We start from the raw sequence: 21,877 nt of genomic DNA, 5'->3' as shown, positions 1-21,877 counted from the left end.
AAAATTGCAACAATCATCAAGGGAATTGTTCGAGAAAAGTCAAACTAAATCAAAGAAATTAAGCAATCAGTCTATTGTCTAAAACAGTAAGATGAACTTAAGATAGTTCTTTAGCGACAAAATATGATTTAAGCTGCAACAGATGGCTTTGAGGCCGCGGAAAGCTTAGACCTCCTCTTGGCCACACTCTCGCTCCTGCGCTCCCTCTGCTCCTTGAGTCTGGTAGCAAGGAGCTTCTGGTACTCAGCTGCTTCTGACTTGGCCTTTGTAATTCTCTTCTTCTTCTCTGCAATCCTTGAGCGCTTCCTCTGCAACGTTAATGGAGTCACAAGTCTCTGAATCTTGGGTGCCTTGCTGCACTTTTTGCCTGCAAACAGCATCCGAAACCTGAATTAGAAATGTGCTAACAACAAAACATAGAGACTGGGATATTAAACTGCACCTGATTTTGTTGTGAAGGTTCGGCGGTATGTGTTGACATACTTGCGGACATCATCCTCCTTGGAAAGGTTGAATAGCTTGCGGATTTTAGAGGCTCTCTTAGGCCCTCTCATCCTAGGCTTCTCAATGTCAGTCAGCCCTGGAAGATCATTTTCACCCTTCTTAACAATAACCAAGTTCAAGACCGAGAGATCAGGGCTAACAATGCAACCGCGAACAGACTTCCTCCTGCGCTCTCCATTGCGCCTGCCATACCCACGGAAGCAAGGTGTGCCTGTGACGAGATAACCAAAATCAGAAAACAAGATATAGAATAATTCAAGCGACAGCATACAGCAGTGATTTCAATAGGCGCTCGGGCGCTCGCCTAGGCGCTCGGGCGAGGCGAGGCGAGGCCCGAGCGCCTCGCTTCATGTCCAGGCGCCTCACTTCAAAGAGGCGCCGCCTAGGCGCTCGCCCGAGCCCAGGCGTCGGGCGCTTCGGGCGAGCGCCTGGGTTAAACCAGGCGACCGAACCAGATTTTTAGGTCTGGTTCGGTTGTTAGTTGGTTCAATCGAACCAACTAAACCGATATACCCCCAACCCTAACCCTTACCCAACCCTAACCTGCCGCCGCTACCGCTGCCGATCCCGATCCCGATCGCGATCTCGCTGCTCGTCGCTCCTGCTCCCGCTACCGCTGCTCGCCGCTATCGCTGCTCGCGCCTCCCGCGAGCCTTCCCGCTGCTCGCGCCTCCCGCGAGCCCTCTCGCTGCTCGCGCCTCCCGCGAGCCTTCCCGTTGCTCGCACCTCTCTCGAGCCCTCCCGCTGCTCGCGCCTCCGGCGAGCCCTCTCGCTGCTCGCGCCTCCTGCGAGCCCTCCCGCAAGCCTTCCCGCTGCTCGCGCCTCCCTCGAGCCCTCCCGCTGCTCGCGCCTCCCGCGAGCCCTCTCGCTGCTCGTGCCTTCCGCTCCCTTTCCCTTTCCCGCTGTCGCTGCCGTCGCTCGCCGTTGCTGTTGCCGCCGCTCGCCGCTGTTGCTGCCGCCGCTCGCCGCTGCTTCCTCGATGATTAATTTTTTGTTAATAGATTAATAATATATTATTTTGATTTTAATGTTGTTAATTTTTATTTATTTGAAATTATTAATTATATTATATATTTTTATATTTTAGCGCCTCGCTTCGCTCGGGCGAGCGCCTGGGCGAGCGCCTAGCGCCTCGGGCGTTTGTGGACCTTGGCGCCTTTTGGCGTCTAGCGCTTTTTAAATCACTGGCATACAGATCAAAACAACATTTTGTTACCTCTGTGCAGAAGCAGGCGGACGCGTCCAGGAGTTAGCACTCCCTGCTTCATGGGAAAACCTTGTTTGTCACATCCTCCCATAATTTTGAAAACATAGCCTTTGAATTCCTGAAAATAAAAAATGAATAAGCTCAATTTTTTTTGTATCTCATAACATTCCCTATGATGTTAAATTTGGTAGGAATAGAGTGCTTGCCAACATTCATCAAGAAATTTTGTGGCTGGAACATACCTCACCAAGTGCATCGCCACTGACTTCCTGAGAAATTCTCTTGTCAAAGAAAGCTCGGCTGGACAATAAGTTTTATAAAAACTGTGAGTACATTTTTATAATAGCATCTACAACAATATTAGGAAATAGTCTCTATCATATGCCCATCAAGTAATAACACAACTATTTGTAACCTTGATCAAAGGAAACTAGGTAACATTAGTGAATGCTAGTCTTCTATCAAAAATAAACAATGCCAAGATAGTAGAGAAATAGTGAAAGTGAAGATAAGATCATTATCATATATCAAATCAAAGAAAGGCCAAGCAAGACTTTCATAATTCCGTCCAAACCCCATGATATTTTCACTTACAAAGAACTTTAAATACTTTCAAAATTCAAATTAACAAATGGGCAGCACTAGACAATACAAAAGACTATCGAGAAAATTCAAGTTATAAGAAAAAGATTAAAAGCTACTCAGAGTTGTCAAAAGAACTATGCTGACAACAAAAGAAGAGATATTAAGTTCCAAGTAGGAGATTTTGTATTCTCGTAGGTCTCTCCTTCTAAGGGAGTGGTAAGATTTACGAAGAAAGGAAAATTAAGTCTTAGATTTGTTGGACCTTTTGAGGTCATTGAGAGAATTGGTTCCGTTACTTATAGGATTGCTTTACCACCATCCTTACATCATATTCATGATATATTTCATGTTTCAATTATTAAAAAGTATATATCGAATCCCTCTCATATTATTAAGTATAAGTCAATTGTGATCGATAAGGACTTGTCTTATGTAGAAGAGCACACTCAAATTATTGATAAGAAATAAAAGATCCTAAAAAATAGAATCGTACCTCTAGTTAAGCTAATTTAGAAGCATCATTATATTAATGAAACTACTTGGGAGATAGAGAAGGAAATGAAAAAAGTTTATCCTCATCTTTTCATCGATTACGATATAACAACTTAAAGGACTAAAATTTTCTTTTAAAGAGAGGAGTGTAATATCCCTTATTTTTTAATTGTTTATAAAGACCTATTTGTAAATACAGATAATAACAATGATTAAATTGCGAAAGGTATCAAAATTAATAATAATAAAAAGGGGTTTCTTCCCACTATCTCTTAGATACCTACCTTCTGCATGAAGGAACCAAAGGAGGCTGTGTTTGGTGGAAGAGAAGGGAGAAGGGAGAAGAAGGAAAAAAAATAGAAAGTTGATTTGGCTTGAAGTTTTTAGATCAATTCCTCTTATTCGAGATCATATTCTTCTCAGGTAAGTGTTCTAGCCCTTTCCTAAAGTAATTTTTATCTCGGATTTTATCTAGATTATGAGTATTTTGAAGGGTTTTATCCTTGCAAATGACATCGACCTCGTTGAGCTATAAAATTGTTAATTTGGAATGGTCGAGATTCTGACCTATCTATCCTGTTTTAATTATAACTTTTTGTACTGAATTCTGATTTGGGTAAAACTTGATCTTTTTGGAAACTAGGCTCGTATATCTTTCTTTCAATACCTTACTTAAAATATTTAGAGTTCAAATCCTTGTCCAAATATATACAAAACTTACTTCATCTAAAACTAGACTCGTATATATTTCTTTTTGTACCTTGAAAGATTTGGAATACAAATGTCTGCATAAACATATGTTTTAATTGACCCTTTGAATTATGTAAAACAAGGACAATACTTTTTGACCTCTCTATACTAAATTGCTTACAACTCCCTATTGAAAACTCTAATTTCTACAAAAAGTTGATTCATCTGAAAGTAAACTGATATATTTTTTAAATGATATCTTTCTTCCTCACAGAAACTAACAGAATAAAATTATTGCTAATTTTATCTATTCTTGTTTCTATTTCTTTGAAATTGAATTCATCTATAATTTTTCCCTCAATTGAGCCTTATGTGATTGCTTTGAATACTGGTATCTCTTGCCATTGATTCTTATCATATCTGAATGCATTATGCAAAAGTTTCTATTGCCTCATATTATTTCATATATGCCTCTCCTTCTCCGGGGATAGAATTCGTCAAGTTAAATCAGTAGAATAAGAAATCCCAAGTTTTTTGTTGATCAGGGGACAGCCAGATTTGAACTGGGGATAAAGGAATTGTAGTCCCCCACCTTACCACTTGGCCATGTCGCCAAACCAAATTCGATCCAAATAAGATAAAAAATAGATTTCTGGTTAACGACTGAAAAATTCAGGGCAAATTAAAACCATTAACTATTTGTTATGTTGTTTTAAATTAGTGAAAGGTTCTTCAATTTGTATCTCAAATTGTTGTGTTTCCTTAATGGCATAACAAAATTAAATTGATTTATGACTAATCAATATCAATTATTTTTAATAATCAAACTTTTTTAATTTTAACGTATGTATGTTTTTGTTGTTTCACATGTGCTTCCCATACATTGCTAAATTTCTTACTCACAATATCTTTTTGTACTCTGGTGTTTGTGGATTAATGTGAACCTTTGTCAGAAATATGAAAGATACTTATGTATAGAGCCTACAATACTATTGTCGGCCCCTTATGACTATCAGCCCCTAAATATTTTTATATCATTCTTACTCTATTATTATGAATAAAATATGTTTATAATGAAATGACATTTATGATTCTTGTATCTAATGAAATGACATTTATGAATTCTTATATTCCTGCCTTGTACCTTAACATTAAAGTCATATGAACTACCATCTCTCGTCGTAGATATGTTGATCGCTTGTTGAGTTTGTAGCTCACCTTGTTATATAAATTTTTCATGTTAGCTCTTTGCTCACTAAAATGTTAGGATTAAGGCTAAGGTAGTGAAATACTAAAAGATTTTGGTAAGTCTTTGATGATTGAAGTATAAGGGGCCGACAAGAGTATCGTAGGCTCTATACATAACTTCCTTTTCTATGTCTAGCAAATGTTCATATTATCCCACAAACATTGGAGTACAAAAGGATATTGTGAGCAAAAAATTTAGCATGTATATAAAGCACATGTGAAACAACAAGAACTTTCATGTGTATATATAAAGCAATATGATACATTCAAATATAATATGAATCAATTACAAGAGCTACAAGGGTTTAAAACAATCACATAAGGCTCAATTGAGGAAAAAATTCTAAATAAATTCAAATTCAAAGAGATAAAAATAAGAATACGTAGAATTGATAATAATTCCAAGAATTTTAATTTCAAATAATACCGCCCGCACCGAGTGGTACATATCGATCCGTCAACAGACCAGTACGGGAACCGCCCACTTTCGGGCGGTAACGTTGATTGGGGTTGTTTCCACTTCGTTATCACCCTATATCGACAGTCACCACCCGCTACCGAATGGTATTAGTAGAGGGAGAAGAAAGAAGAGTGAGAAGAAAAGAGAAAACATGAAGATCCAACGCCGCTCCCTCAACGATCTTGATCCGTCGTTGCCCTCCCTCATCGGATGCTGCAGATGATGTCGTCTCCTCGTTTGAGGCGACGAGGCCTCGACGTCATCGACAACTTCTCCTCATCAGCGAGGGGAGAGAAGAAGCCTCGATGATGTCTCGACGACGTCACGGGGAGAAGCGGTTTCTTCTCCCCACGCAGGCAAAAGAAACGAGGCTTTTTTTTTACTTTTTTGCGCGGGGAGAAGGAACCCTCGGTTTCTTCTCCCCACGCAGGCAGAAACCGAGCGATGTTGCCTTTCTCTTTTTTTTTTTTTCTGTGCGAGGAGAAGGAACCCTTGGTTTCTTCTCCACACGCAAGCAGAAACTGACCGACGTTGCTGAGATGTTGCCTTTCTTTTTTTTTCGTGTGAGAAGGAAACCTCCTCCTCACGTGAGCAAAGCGTGAGTATCAAGGCAACACAAATTTTTTTTAATTTATATATATATATATATATATATATATATATATATATACTGTGCGATATATCGAAATGTACCGTTCGGTATAGTTATACCGTACTGTACCGAGCTAAGTTCGAAACTCCGATACGATACAAAATTACGAACCTTGAATAATTATGTTCTAGCAGATTCAATGAGGGATATTACACAAATTATTAGGATAATCAATTATGCTCTAATTTACTCAAGAAAGATATTATTAGAAAGATATATAAATCTATTTTAAGATGAATTAAATTTCATACAAATCAAAGTTTCCCACATAAATTATTAATTAATTATTATTATTATTTAGTAGTTCTACATGATGATGATGTGTACATGTGATGTATGATGTGAACGAATGATCATGGACCATGTGATGTGTGTATATGTGATGTGACTATTATTATTATTATTAAGGCCTACGTGTCTCTATTTTTCTCGTTTATTGTCGGGCGTGCGTGCCTATGATTAAGTTGTAATCACACAAAAAGGCACAGCGGGAGCATGAATGCGATAGCAAGACCCACGAGACGGACGATCGCGATGTATGAAGATGCATCGAGATGCCGACAGAATCGACAAGGATGAGATAGAAGATCATAGGGTATGAAGATGCACTACTGCACACATAGATCTTGATGTGAGTGCTTAGGCCCATTGGCTCGGGCCTAATGACATTAGGCTGTGGTCCATGATCATCTAGTGTGATTGCTCATGTGATGTGTGATTGCTTGTACACCTACTAGATATATATATATATATATATTTGCATGCGATGTAGATATATATTAAATATGTATGTGTGTGACGTCATATTAGTTGATCAAATCAAAATCCTCTCTCTAAATAATATTAAGTTAGTAAATGTGAGGCAATTAGATTGACCCACGTGACCTTCCATCGTTATAGGTAGGGACCGATTCTCGACGTAGATTGAGTTGGTCGAGCCCTCCAAGCTCACCTATATCGCGATTCGCTATCTTGCATACGACATAGAGATGTCACCGGTGACCTGAGGACATGGTATGGTTGGTCGAGTCTCTCGAGACCATGGTGGTTTGGAGCCCGAATAGAACGAGAATTACAAGGAATTGTGATCGACAAAAGTTACCTACTTTTTGGGCTTAATATGATTAGTAAGTCCCTCGATATTACACTAAAACGCTGATTGGATCCCGATCCCCACTAGAGGTCTGTCGGAGACTTTCATTTCACGTGTTGAGGGTGTCGCATGACTCGCTAGAAAAAAAATGGGAGTAGATTAAGATAGAAATCCATATCTTATTTGTTTATTTTCCTACAAAATCTGTATATTATTTATTTATATTACATCTTTATTTTCAGAAAATATCATTTTCAAATCCCTTACGTGGCATACTTGATGAACCGCCTCACAGGTCCGAATTATACGAATTGGCTCCGCAACTTGAGAATTGTTCTCACGACGAAAAAAAATCGCATACGTCCTTGATACAATGATGTCTATGCCCGAGAAAGGGGCAAGCGAGGATGAGATCGCTCGCTACGTGAAGTACATAAATGACTCCACTCTTGCTCAGTGTTACATGTTAAGCTTCATGACTCTTAAGTTACAGAGACAACATAAAAAGATGGATGTCAGATCCATTCGCCTACATGTCCGCAAATTATTTGAGGAACAGGGAAGAACTCAACGACATGAGATATACAAGAACCTCTTCCGCGCTAGGACGACTGAGGGGACACCGGTTCAGAACCATGTCCTAAAGATGATTAAGTGTATAGAGAAACTCACAGGTCTAAGAATGATCATAGAGGATAACCTATGTGTGGATCTTATGCTTCAATCCCTACCAGATTTCTTTTCACAGTTCATAATGAATTTTAATATGAACATGCTTGAGGTGACTCTCCATGAGATCCTCAATATATTGAGGAAGGTAGAGAGCACTATCAAGAAAGAGAAGCCAGTTCTCTATACCGATGAGACCAGAAAAAAAAGTAAGGCAAAAAAGTCCCTTAATAAGGGCAAGGGCAAGGGTAGGCCGAATAAAGCAAAGATTGCTAAAAAGGACCCAACAAAGGACAAAGGTCAGTGCTTCAACTACGACAAAGATGTGCTGGTCATAGGTGCCCTATAAGCCAATCACATGAGTGATGACATGTATACCATGCCATGCATTCTTTCTGCTTATTATATTATTTGACATTTTATCATTTTATATTATTTATTGCATGAATATATATTGTGATATACATGGATATGTGAAATGAAAATCGAATCGTGATAAGATCATGATAATAAAATCGATTCACCTTTAAACGCAAACCCTAAATAATCCTAGTCATAAATTACTCGAGAGAGACATCGAGATAACTGAATAGACTAGTGTGCTTTATACCCGTTCTTGTGATGGATGCAGCTGGTCTCATAACTGCTCGTATGGGGACACTAGGGATACAGTATAGATACTTATTGAAGAATGAGTTCACTGATTGATCCGCTTAAGGAATACAGGATTGTTGATGATATCTCATTATCAGACAACGACTCCATTGTCCCAGTAGTGTATCTGGTCCTTAACCTTGAGACACCAACCAAGGATATCATGTATAAGTACTCCACTCTTTGATACCGAACTTATAGGTTTGGAAATTTCAGATCTAATACAATCGATCATCGAAAGTGGTAGCCAACCTTACAAGAGCTATTGAGTATCGATAGAGGATCCTCCGCTCTCGATATCATGAGAGAAATATCATATGTATTCTTGCTCAGACAAATCCCTAACCAGGATCATTTAGATTGAGAGAGAAAAAATTCTTCGAAAAAATCCGATTAGAGCGAGACTCGAGTAGAAACTGTATGGACCTAACAGTATCAATGTCCGATATACGAAGATATTAGATAGATGGGGGACTATAGGTACACGGTAATTGAGGAAAGACAAATCTAATAGATTAGATTCTCTTATATCGTTTGGGAGCTACAGCGTAGTAGCCTAGTAGATCCACAGTTAATGATTCGGGTGAATTATTATGAAGATAATAATTCACTTAGTCAGAAAAAGTTCTGATAGGTATGACTCACGGCCAGCTCGATATTGGGATTAGAGGGTCACACATATATGATAGGCATTACAACGAGTAAAGGTTCGAATATAAGATATCTGTCGGAGCCCCTATGTTATTGGATATTCAATAAGCTCCTAAATTATTAGATCCTATGGATAAGATCTAATAAAAGCCAATGAGAGATTATTGGATAGAGATCCACTGATCTAAGAGACTTGAGTAATTGGATGGAGATTCACTACTCAATAGGGAAAGATCCATTAAGGTTAAGTTGATAGGAGCAATCTTTATTCTTTTTCTTATAACTTGAATTTTTTCAATAGTCTCTTATACTTTATGTTGCTAATAACTTTCTGTTGCTAACCTCTTCGCAACATACAAACGTTCTGCACTTTCACCCATATAAAGCTTTATAATGAGTCATCAAAATGTGTCGATGATAATTATTATTATAAGTGAACTCAATAAAAGAAATATCTTTATCTCATTCACTTTTTCACTCTATAACATAGGCTCTAAGCAAATCCTCAAACGTTTGAACTATTTTTTCTGATTAACCATCGATTTTATAACATCCCATTAGTCCTACATTGGAAGTGGGCAATGCATATGATTGGCTTATATGGGTCTAATGAGTATACTATGTTAACTCCCGCTTAAGCATTTTAGTCCGTGGTTGAAGGACCAAAATGAAGTTATTGGCCAGTTGGCTCATCAGACTCGGGTCGTGACATTTGCTATCAGAGCCGACCTAGCATTTGGCAGGGTGAGAGGGCTCGAGTAGGAAAGGGCTACCCATGGATGGAGTCGAGAACACATCACGGCGTGGAGCCACCACTAAGTTAAACCTTACATGCAGTATGCTAGGGTTCGATCTGGGTTATGTTGGGCCTTAACGAGGACGTCAAGCTAATTGAGTTGGGGATATTGTAACATCCCATTAGTCCCACATCGGAAGTAGGCAATGTGTATGATTGGCTTATATGGGTCTGATGAGTGTACTACGTTAACTCCCGCTTAAGCATTTTGGTCCGTGGTTGAAGGACCAAAATGGAGTTATTGGCTCATCAGACTCGGGTCGTGACATTGTTAGATGATTTCAATGTCCAAAAGAATGAAACTGGAATAGGCACATATCGAAAGCAAATGCGGAACAATGGGATATACATGTGCCTATATGAGTCAATGTGATATAACATAAACGTTACACAATATGTTTCAAGAATGTAAATAATTTATAAACAAGAGCAAACCAGAATTCAAGCATTAATATAAGCCCCAATTGAGTAAAGGGAATTGAATGAAATCTATTTCCAAACGAATGAAAACAGATTATGCGAAATCGACCAAATCTCGATATTTGACACAATTCGAGAGGCACATTGAACAAATGATTTAAACCATCAATCGTGCTCATTTACTCAGAAAATATATCATTGGAAAGATATTTCAATCTAGTTTCTAATGAAACAAGTTTCGTACGAAAGGTTTCCAACAAGGAGTTACCATTGATTTAGTAACCAAAGATCAAAAACAAAATCACTGTTTTGTAGAACTCATAAGGTCGATTTCAACAGATAGCAGGATAGACATTTGAATTTCAAATTTTTCAATCTATATATCAAAAGAAAGGTCTACAAGTCTAGTTTCAAATGAAGTCAATTTGGTACAAATCAAAATTTCCAACAGGGACTTATACGCATTTTAGTATCGAAAGATCAAAAATTTTGATCCTTGTTTTGCAACATCCATAGGCTCATTTGAAACAGAAGTTTGGGTAAGTATTTGGTGTCCAAAATTTTCAATATCAGTGTCAAAAGAAAGGTATAAGAGTCTAGTTTCAAACGAACAAGGTCCTGCCTAAATCCACGTTTGGTGCTAAAAATTATGGCTGAAACAATCTATAAGGATCAGTTTACCGAAAAATTCCAAATCCATGGTTTTGTGTCTAACAAGAGAAAGATCAGGTTCTAAGCAGAAATCTTTTAGATTATTCAGAATCAATATGAGATCAGAGACTAATATTTCTGTAGGATGAGATTAGAACACTTGCCTTTTAGAATTATAACCCCAAATAGGAAGATTTGAGCAAGAAACCTCAAAGCCCCAAATTTGAATTTCAAATTTTTCAATCTATATATCAAAAGAAAGGTCTACAAGTCTAGTTTCAAATGAAGTCAATTTGGTACAAATCAAAATTTCCAACATGGACTTATAGGCATTTTAGTATCGAAAGGTCAAAAATTTTGATCCTTGTTTTGCAACATCCATAGGCTCATTTGAAATAGAAGTTTGGGTAAGTATTCGGTGTCCAAAATTTTCAATATCAGTGTCAAAAGAAAAGTATAAGAGTCTAGTTTCAAACGAACAAGGTCCTACCTAAATCCACGTTTGGTGCTAAAAATTATGGCTGAAACAATCTATAAGGATCAGTTTACCGAAAAATTCCAAATCCATGGTTTTGTGTCTAACAAGAGAAAGATCAGGTTCTAAGCAGAAATCTTTTAGATTATTCAGAATCAATATGAGATCAGAGACTAATATTTCTGTAGGATGGGATTAGAACACTTGCCTTTTAGAATTATAACCCCAAATAGGAAGATTTGAGCAAGAAACCTCAAAGCCCCAAATTTGAATTTCAAATTTTTCAATCTATATATCAAAAGAAAGGTCTACAAGTCTAGTTTCAAATGAAGTCAATTTGGTACAAATCAAAATTTCCAACATGGACTTATAGGCATTTTAGTATCGAAAGGTCAAAAATTTTGATCCTTGTTTTGCAACATCCATAGGCTCATTTGAAATAGAAGTTTGGGTAAGTATTCGGTGTCCAAAATTTTCAATATCAGTGTTAAAAGAAAGGTATAAGAGTCTAGTTTCAAACGAACAAGGTCCTGCCTAAATCCACGTTTGGTGCTAAAAATTATGGCTGAAACAATCTATAAGGATCAGTTTACCGAAAAATTCCAAATCCATGGTTTTGTGTCTAACAAGAGAAAGATCAGGTTCTAAGCAAAAATCTTTTAGATTATTCAGAATCAATATGAGATCAGAGACTAATATTTCTGTAGGATGGGATTAGAACACTTGTCTTTTAGAATTATAACCCCAAATAGGAAGATTTGAGCAAGAAACCTCAAAGCCCCACTTGCCTTTTAGAATTATAACCCCAAATAGGAAGATTTGAGCAAGAAACCTCAAAGCCCCAAATTTCTCTTCTTCTCCCCGCCCCCCCTCTTTCTTTTCTTCTTCTTTCTCTCTTCTTCTCTTCTTCCACGCAGCTGCCTTCTCAGGTTCCTTGAGAACGAAAGCAGAGAGGCTTAAGCGGTGGGTTTTGTAATTTTGTGTATTTTGCAGATTAGTCCTTGCATTATTATATTTACGATTAGGTCCTCAGGGTTTACATATAGGTCTTCAAGTTTTTTTTTTTTTTGAACAGATCCCTAAATCTTATGAATAAGTTCTCAGATTTATACTTTGACTCTTTTATCGAATTTAAAATAAATACTTACATTACAATTAGAAACTTATACGAAAATTTTAAAATGAGGGATATTAGAAGATCACTGAAATATTTGATATGTTAACGTACAAAATATATTGAGGTCTAGTGAACTATAGTGATTGGTGGAAATATTCTTTGATGCATTTTAGAAATCTAGGATGATGAGGACATTTGGTCCTCCTATTTCATTTGTTTCTGATTAATTAATGGGGATGGAAGGGTTGATCCAGGATAGTAAATTAAAGTAGCACAATAAAAGCATGGTGAACCTAATTTCATTGGTGGTAGAAAAATGGATGATGCAAACAGAGAAGATATTTAATGTACAAAATTGTTCTGATGATCAAAAGATTTCTTTTGCCACCTTATATTGAAAGTAAAGGCTTATTATTAATAGGAACAATGAAAAGAATTTCTGGTGATCAAGGACAAGAATAGCTAGGACAAGTTTACCAATAAAAATGTGATTGCAAATGAATCAGAAAGTGATAACAAAAGGGGTAAGACATCTGGATTTAAAAATGGAAGTCACCACAAAAGATTTAATCCTGTGTAAGATACGAGTTAAATTATGAAACAAGTTTGTGTTTGTAGGTGACTAGAGTCTATTTTACTTGTGGAAAGTTGGATCGTAAAATAAAAGACTGCCCTTTGAACAAGAAGAAACAATCACTGCCTCCTAAATCATCAACCCATGTCAGAGTGTATGCTATCACTGAATATGATTCTGAAACTTCTGAATTAGTGGTCGAAGGTATTATTCATGTTTATGAAAGAATGCAAATATTTGTTTGACCATGGGTCTCATCTATGATTTGATTCAGAATATTTTACTTATCACTTGGATATTCATCCTAGACCAATGCATTATGTGCTATATGTAAATACGATCATTGGAGATTCTTTGATAACAAACTTGAATCTGATCCTCTTGTCTGATTTTTATTGAAGAACTTAAACTTTTGCTGATTTAGTTCTCCTAGAGATTTGGAGTTTTGATATTATACTTGGTATGGATTGGCTATTTTCTTATCATACCAGTATGGATTGTTATATAACAAATGATCACTTTTTGCATATTAGATCAGCCCATCTTTTATTTGAGAGTATTGGACATGATTTATCTCCTTGCCTAATGTATCCCAGGATGACTTGCCCGAATTACCTCCAAACGTGACTTTGCTTTTGATGTGGTCTTTGGGACAATCTCAATATCTAAGCCTCTCTACATAATGACATTATTTGAGTAAGTAGAATTGGAAAAGCAACTACAAGGACTATTAAATAAGGATTTTATTTGGCTTAATATTTCATCATGAGGTGCTCCGGTGTTAGTTAAAAAGATGGATGGAACATTGAGACTTTACATTAATTTTAGACAATTAAATCAGGTGACTATAAAAAAAAATGAGTATTCTCTAAAGTGACGACTTGTTTGATCAACAGCAGGGTGCATAAGTATTTTCAAAAATTGATCGAAGGTCGGGTTACCATCTATTAAGGATCAAGGAGGAGGATATTTCGATCACTCTTAGATGACTGTGTAATTGTATTCATTGATGACATATTGGTGTATTTAAGGAGTAATCAGGAGCATGAGGAACACTTGAGAAATGTATTGTCCATACTAAGAGGAAAGAAGTTGTATGCAAAGTTCAACAAATGTGATTTTGGTTGAATGAAGTTGCTTTCTTAGGCCATGTGATTTCAGGGAAGGGCATATCTGTTGATCCAAAGAAAGTAGAAGCTGTAGTTAAATGGGAAATACCAACAAATGTAACAGAAGTTAGAAGCTTCTTGGGCATGGCAAGTTATTACAGGAGATTTGTGGAGGGATTTTCTCGAATCGCTCAACCTCTCACCAAACTCACTAAAAAGAATGTGAAATTTATATAAGATGATGATTGTGAGCAAAGTTTTCAAAAGTTAAAAAGAAGATTGACCAGTGCCCCTATTCTCACTATTCCTAGTGGTAGTGAGGGATTTGTAGTTTATACTGATGCTTCAAGAAAGGGCCTTGGATATGTTTTGATGCAAGAAAGGAGAGTGATTGCTTATGCTTCTAGACAACTAAAAGGTTATGAACCGAATTATCCAACTCATGATTTGGAATTGGCAATAATTGTTTTTGCTCTAAAGATTTGGAGACATTATTTGTATGGTCGACAATTTGAAATCTTTACCGATCACAAGAGTTTAAAATATATTTTCACTCAGAAAGAATTAAACATGAGGCAGCGAAGATGGATAGAACTTCTAAAGGATTATGATTGTGCCATCCGTTATCACCGGGGCAAAGCCAATGTTGTAGCTGATGCACTTAGTAGAAAATCTACAAGTTTTATGGCTAGTCTGGTCGTGAAGCAATGGAAGTTATTAGAAGAAAATTTGAATTTGAATGCTATGAGGAAAGAGCAAGACTCAATGATATTGATGGCCTCCATTCAAGTGCAATCTGATCTTATTCAACAAATTAAGGAAGAACAATTACGAGATCCACGTTTAATCTACTTGAGGAATGAAGTAGAAAAGGAATTGAAGCCAAAATTTCAAGTTTCAAAGGATGGCCTATTGAGATTTGGGGATAGAGTATGTGTACTAAATGAACCAGATATCAAGAACCAAATCCTAAAGGAAAGTCATACTTCAAAGTATACCATGCATCCTGGGAGCACTAAAATGTATAGAGATCTCCAAAGTCATTATTGGTGGGAAGGCATGAAGAAGAAAATTGCAATGTATGTTTCAAAATGTTTGACTTGTCGGAAAATCAAAGTAGAACACCAAAGACCTCGAGGGTTGTTACAACCTTTAGATATTCCTGAATGGAAATGGGAATGTGTTACCATGGATTTTGTTTCAGGACTACCCAGAACCTCTAGAAAGCATGATGCTATTTGGGTTATCATTGATAGATTAACAAAATCTGCACATTTCCTACTGATTAATATGACTTATTCGCTTGATAGACTTGTAGATTTATATGTCAATGAAATAGTAAGACTTCATTGTATTCCAAAGGAGATCATCTCTGATAAAGACTCCAAATTTCTCTCTAGATTCTAGAGAAGATTACAAGAATCTATGGGCACTAAAGTCAAGTTTAGTACTACATATCATCCTCAGACTGATGGTCAAAGAACAATTCAAACACTTTGAGGATTTGCTTAGAGCCTATGTTATGGACTGGAAAGGTGAATGGGATAAAGATATTTCACTTATTGAGTTCACTTATAATAATAGTTATCATTCAAGTATTCAGATAGCTCCTTATGAAGCTTTATATGGGCGAAAGTGCATAACACCTATATGTTGGGAGGAAGTTGGTGACAGAAAGTTGTTAGCATCGGACAAAGTACAAGAAACTACCGAGAAAATTCAGGTTATAAGGAAAAGGTTAAAAACTGCTCAGAGTCGTCAAAAGAGTTATGCTGACAATATAAGACGAGATATTAAGTTCGAAATCGAAGATTTTGTGTTCTTAAAGGTCTCACCTTTCAAAGGCATTATAAGGTTTGGGAAGAAAGGAAAGTTAAGCCCAAGATTTATTGGACCTTTTGAGATCCTTGAGAGGGTTGGTTTTGTCGCTTACAGGATTGCCTTGCCACCATCGTTGTGCCATATACATAATATATTTTATGTTTCGATGATTAGAAAGTATATACCTGATCCTTCTCATATCATTAAGTATGAGCTGATGAAGATCGATAAAGATTTATCTGATGTGGAAGAACTCACTCAGATTGTTGATAAAAAAGAAAAGATCCTAAGGAATCAGATCATCCCTAGTTCAAGTAATTTGGAGACATCATTTCGGAAAGGAAACAACCTGGGAGCTAGAGGAGGAAATGAAAAAAGTTTATCCTCGACTTTTCATCGATAGAGGTATGATAAATTTAGAGGACTAGATTTTTCTTTTAAGGGGGGGGAGAGTATAACATCCCTCATTTCAAAATTTTCGTATAAGTTTGTAGTTGTAATGTAAGTATCTATTTTAAATTCGATAAAAGAGCTAAAGTATAAATCTAAGAACTTATTCATAAGATTTAAGGATCTGTTCAAAAAAAAAAACCTGAGGACCTATATGTAAACCCTGAGGACCTAATCGTAAATATAATAATACAAGAACTAATTTATAAAATGCACAAAATTACAAAACCCACAGCTTAAGCCTCTCTACCTTCGTTCTCAAGAAACCTGAGAAGGCGTAGAAGAAAAGAAGAAGAGAGAAAGAAGAAGGCAAAAAAAAAAGGAGGGAGGAAGAAGAAGAGAAATTTGGGGTTTTGAGGTTTCTTGCTCAAATCTTCCCATTTGGGGTCATAATTCTCAAAGGCAAGTGTTCTAATCCCATCCTATAGAAATATTAGTCTCTGTTCTCATATTGATTCTGAATAATCTGAAAGATTTCTGCTTAGAACCTGATCTTTCTCTTGTAAGACACAAAACCATGGATCTAGAATTTTTCGATAAACTGACAGTTGTAGATTGTTTCAGCCATAATTTTTAGCACCAAACGTGGATTTAGGCAAGACCTTGTTCGTTTGAAACTAGACTCTTATACCTTTCTTTTGACACTGATATTGAAAATTTTGGACACCGAATACTTACCCAAACTTCTGTTTCAAATGAGCCTATGGATGCTGCAAAACAGGGATCAAAATTTCTGACCTTTCGATACTAAAATGCCTATAAGTCCCTGTTAGAAATTCTGATTTGTACCAAACTGACTTCATTTGAAACTAGACTTGTAGACCTTTCTTTTGATATATAGATTGAAAAATTTGGAATTCAAATGTCTATCCTGCTATCTGTTGAAACAAACCCTATGAGTTCTGCAAAACAGTGATTTTGTTTTTGACCTTTGGTTACTAAATCAATGGTAACTCCTTGTTGGAAACCTTGATTCGTACGAAACTTGTTTCATCAGAAACTAGATTGAAATATCTTTCCAATGATATATTTTCCAAGTAAATTGGAGCATGATTGATGGTTTAAATCATTTGTTCAATGTGCCTCTCGAATTCTGTCAAAAGTCGAGATTTTGTCGATTTCGCATAATCTGTTTTCATTCGTTTGGAAATAGATTTCATTCAGTTCCCTTCACTCAATTGAGACTTATATTAATGCTTGAATTCTGATTTGCTATTGTCTATAAATTATTTACATTCTTGAAACATATTGTGTAACGTTTATGCTATATCACATTAACTCATATAGGCACATGTATATCCCATTGTTCCGCATTTGCTTTCGATATGTGCCTATTCCAGTTTCATTCCTTTGGATATCGAATTCATCTAACCTTCTTATTTGAATTGAGTTATATGTGATTGCTTGGAATCCGTGTGTGCTCTTGCTTTCAGTTCCTTTCAAATCTGAATACAATTATGAAAGATTATTGCTTACTTTGTATTGACTCGTAAAGACACATGTACGTTTTGTTGTTCCGCGTGTGCTTCTGATATGTGTTATTTATTGTTCATACTGCCCTTTGTACTCTGGTGTTATGGGATAATGTGAACCTTTGCCAGAAATGATAAAGGGAGTTATGCATAGAGCCTGCGATGCTCTGTCGGTCCCCTCTGACTTCACCTAGACGTGGGTGGATGGAGCTCCCAGACGTGGGAGACTTTTGTCTGGTGGTCATTCAGAAATGGATGAATCACATTCTGTTTGTGGTCCCACTACACCTTCTGTATGTTTGATATGATATCCAGAGCTTTGGTTATGTATTTCTATACATGGTTTGGATAAGAATGATAATCAAATTCGACGTTTGAGCTTATGTTTCATATTTGTTCCTTGATATGCTCCGAAATGGTTCATATACGATTGATATGCTTTGAAATGTTTCAAATACCATTGATATGCTCTGAAATGTTTCATTTGCTATTGTTATGCTCCAAAATGTTCCATATGTTATTAATATGCTCCGAAATATTTCATCTGTTATTGTTACGCTTCGAAATGTTCCATATGTCATTGATGTGCTCCGGAACATTTCATACGCTATTGATATACTTCAATTACTCTGTGCTCCATCTGTTATGAACCAAATATGTTTGATTGAAATGAAATTTATGATTCTGCACCTAATGAGATTAGTCTATGAATTCTTTATATTCTACCTTTTGAAACCTTATTTGTTTGGAAATTATCCTCTTTTGCCATGGATATGTTAGTCACTTGCTGAGTTTTATATGCTCACTCCGTTGCTATATAAATTTTTTAGGATAGCTTGTCGCTTGCTTAAATGTTAAAATTGGGCTGAGACAGTGAAAAGCTAGAAGATTTTAGGCAGATCTTTATTAGTATATATGTTTTTGTTGTATAAACATATTTTGTATATAATGAAATGTTGTCGATGAATCAAAATGGATATACCGTGTAAAAGTGTTAGAAGATCTCTCTTATTTGGAATTTCGAAATGTTAAGTCTAGTTTACGATGATATAAAATTGTGGTAAATGGTTGGAGTTCTGATTGTATAAATTACTTAGCTTATGAATTTATAAATGTTGTTCATGTTTGTTAAATTGGCTTGGGTTGCCATAAATGTGAATTATCGAGTGATGTGATATATGATTAAAAACTGCACAGGTTTTATATATGTGAATTTGATATAATGTCTTTCAGTGTCCTCAAATGTTAGTTAGGATCTTGGATTGGTTTATGATGAAAATTTTAATATTATCAATATTTTGAGAGGCGTGACAGATTTGAGGGTGATAAGTAGTAATAGACTTAACTTTAATGCCTATAGATTCTTGTAATCTTGTCCATAATCTAATAAAAAATCTGAAATCTCTATCGAAAATGATTTCCTTTAGAACACAATAAAATCTTATTATTTCATCAATATATATGTTTGCCCAAATAAATAATATCTCTAAATCTTTAGAGTAAAAATAATTACTGCTAAAACCAAATCATGAGTTAGATAAAGATATCTTTTTCTAAATTCACGTGGCCTAAGAAGGCAACTTCATTCAACCAAAATTCACATTTGTTGAATTTTGTAGACAACTTTTTTTCTTAACATTGAAAATTATTCTTTATACACTAATATATCATCAATGAATACAATTACACAGTCATCCAAGAATGACTAAAATATTCTATTCATTAGATCCATAAAAGCTACAGTCATCCAAGAGTAACTAAAATATTCTATTTATTAAATCATAAAACATTAGTCAAGTCAAAAGTCATTACTAAGAATTCCACGTTCATGCCAAGCTTTACACACTCAAAATTCCACATGCCTCAAGGAAATAGTTATTATATATAAATTTCTCAACTTTCATTTTGCTTCATATGGATTTTCTAACGCTACTTCAGTATTACATTTAACTAGTACTACCATGGTTTTTTAGAGAGAATTTTTAGTGTTCATGCAATCCCAATCCCAAATTGACTAAGGAAAGAATTTCTCTCTAACATTATCACTCTGGTATTTATTTATCAACAAAACATTCACAATGTTAGGAGCTTATATCGTTGTACCATTTTTAGAGGAACATTCATCACATGTAGTGATGTTATGTAAACTTTATAATGATCTTGTACACTAGTTTCTTTAAATCTACAAATTTTTTATGATGAAAATGAAGGAAAACGACAGATGAAACATAGTAAAATCAAAGGAAAAAACCTTGGGTAACAAACAGCAAAAAAAAGGCCATAATAGAGAAACAATAAAAGTTGCATAAGTCTACAACAAACAATACGAATTAACACCACTGCGTACTTCACTATCAACTTGTAATAATCAGCATCTACGACCTACACATTCATGGAGAAAAGATAACATCTAGATAATCTTAATCAGATGATCAATGACCAAGTTGAATACATCATGCTTGATTCCCTAAAATGCCTAAACACCAAGAAAGAATAGAGATATCCAAGATTTAGCAACATGAGAAGTCAAATTGATAAACGATCCTATGGACACAAATGACCGAGCTTGACGAGAACAGCATACTCTCGGCAAATAATGCATTCATTTCATACCACAAAAAAAATGAAGCATCCAAATCACTCAACAATGCTCCGAGAAACCCTAGTGGCCGTACGATTAATTCAACATCCACCCTCAAGATTGGGGTCAAAAGAAAGATCCTGCCGTAGCCATTTGCTCAGGATAAAACGGTAAGGAAGAACATAACAGAACCCGTGGAACGAAGAATGATGATGAATATGTTGATCGGAAAAAAAACGATATAGTGGAATAGAAGTACAATCTTACAAACAAAAAGCAATCGGATCCAAGAACAAAACGTCGTACATCAAACACAAGACTAAACAATCCACAAGAACTTACAGCTTCTGGTCGTCATCGATCTCCAGCTTCTTCTGGCACCCAGTGGTCGGATTCGCAATATTGAATTGCAAAAAATCACACAAAGGCCACACGGACGACCTCAAGGCAGGAATCAAAGGAATCGAGGAAGATATCTAAGAGATGCATCAGGAGTTAGGAGAGGTACCTTCATCTTGGGTCAAAGACTATCTTGCCTCGGCAAAGCAGAGAGCGAGAGGAGAGCGCGAAAGATGCTTTCTCGAGGCGATTCCGGCGCTAGGGTTTGGCGTCGCGGACTTCCAGTGGGGCTTATAGAGATGAGGTCGGGCATACGAAGCTGGAGCCGCTGGATCTTGGCCGTTCATCGACTGGGTCTGATTGGGTGATCTCCACCATTTGAGCCGTTTGATAACCGGCCAGCCCAACCATCCTCGTTTGATTTGTAGTAGCCTACTTCGATTGACAATAATAACCAAAAACAATATTAGTAACAACAAAAACAGTAACAGGTGTCAGATTCTGCACGCTAAGTATACGATACGCATCCATTGGATTGCGGATAGAGTCGGCAAGGCCCGTTTCAATGCTCGGTAGCTCCATCGATCCCTGTGACGCCCGAGAAGGAACGCTTCTATGACCTTAATCTCAATGTCGATCACACCATTCTCCGTACCTTACTGCTTTCCACCCGCGTTCGGATTCTCATAACCTTTTTCTACAAGATCGATAAAGAAGGCTTGTCGACATTAACTATCAATTCTTCTTCGATAGTTAATGTCTTTTGGGCCTCACCGGTGAGTTTTTGGGTCTTTGGGGTTTAGATGAGTGAATCTTTTATCGTGAAAAGAAGAAGGTCCAGATCAGAAAGGAAAAAAACAAAAGAAGATAGCTTCCTCTTTTGGAGTGGACATGAGCGTTTTATATGAAAGTGATTTTACTTGGAACATCAGAAAACACATGATCTGCATAGATCATGCAATGTTAGCATATATCTTCTCATAACATGTGTCGTGGAGGAGGTGACCTACGATAAAAATCTCATTCGTATGACATTAAGGGCTACGCTGCATGTGATTGTATGGTCGCATTGGTAATGAAGTCACGTGACATGAACTATAGAAATAAAGGCTCAGCCTTACTAAGATATCATGGCACATTCTAATATATAGGAAGGAGATAGTGATG

At 36.5% G+C, this 21,877-nt stretch overlaps 1 protein-coding gene across 2 annotated transcripts; it reads right to left on the bottom strand.

Moving 5' to 3' along the window:
- Nucleotides 1–25: 25 nt before the first annotated feature.
- Nucleotides 26–20,973, bottom strand: LOC135646043 (small ribosomal subunit protein eS6-like). 2 transcript variants are annotated; one of them, XM_065165130.1, is made up of 6 exons: nucleotides 20,880–20,973; nucleotides 20,714–20,778; nucleotides 1,954–2,011; nucleotides 1,721–1,829; nucleotides 443–715; nucleotides 26–367 (listed from the first exon to the last, which is right to left on the bottom strand). In XM_065165130.1, exons 1-6 carry the CDS (start codon nucleotides 20,883–20,885, stop codon nucleotides 129–131), a joined length of 750 nt encoding a protein of 249 aa, XP_065021202.1. In that variant the 5' UTR covers nucleotides 20,886–20,973; the 3' UTR covers nucleotides 26–128. The 2 variants fall into 2 exon arrangements, with proteins under 2 accessions (XP_065021202.1, XP_065021203.1); XM_065165131.1 differs by lacking the exon at nucleotides 20,714–20,778 and having other exon boundaries at nucleotides 20,880–20,959.
- Between the last annotated feature and the right edge of the window lie 904 nt (nucleotides 20,974–21,877).

Source organism: Musa acuminata, chromosome BXJ3-8, assembly GCF_036884655.1.
Source record: "Musa acuminata AAA Group cultivar baxijiao chromosome BXJ3-8, Cavendish_Baxijiao_AAA, whole genome shotgun sequence".
NCBI classification, from domain to species: domain Eukaryota; kingdom Viridiplantae; phylum Streptophyta; class Magnoliopsida; order Zingiberales; family Musaceae; genus Musa; species Musa acuminata.
Note: the sequence above shows the minus strand (reverse complement) of the source record. Positions and strands in the feature narration are given on the sequence as shown.

What these genes read in the sequence shown, in the direction of transcription:
- LOC135646043 (XM_065165130.1), bottom strand. An exon ending in ATCGATGACGACCAGAAGCT is followed by an intron (nt 2,012 to 20,713) that starts GTAAGTTCTTGT and finishes CTTATTGTCCAG; the next exon opens with CCGAGCTTTCTTTGACAAGA. An exon ending in GTGGCGATGCACTTGGTGAG is followed by an intron (nt 1,830 to 1,953) that starts GTATGTTCCAGC and finishes TTTTATTTTCAG; the next exon opens with GAATTCAAAGGCTATGTTTT.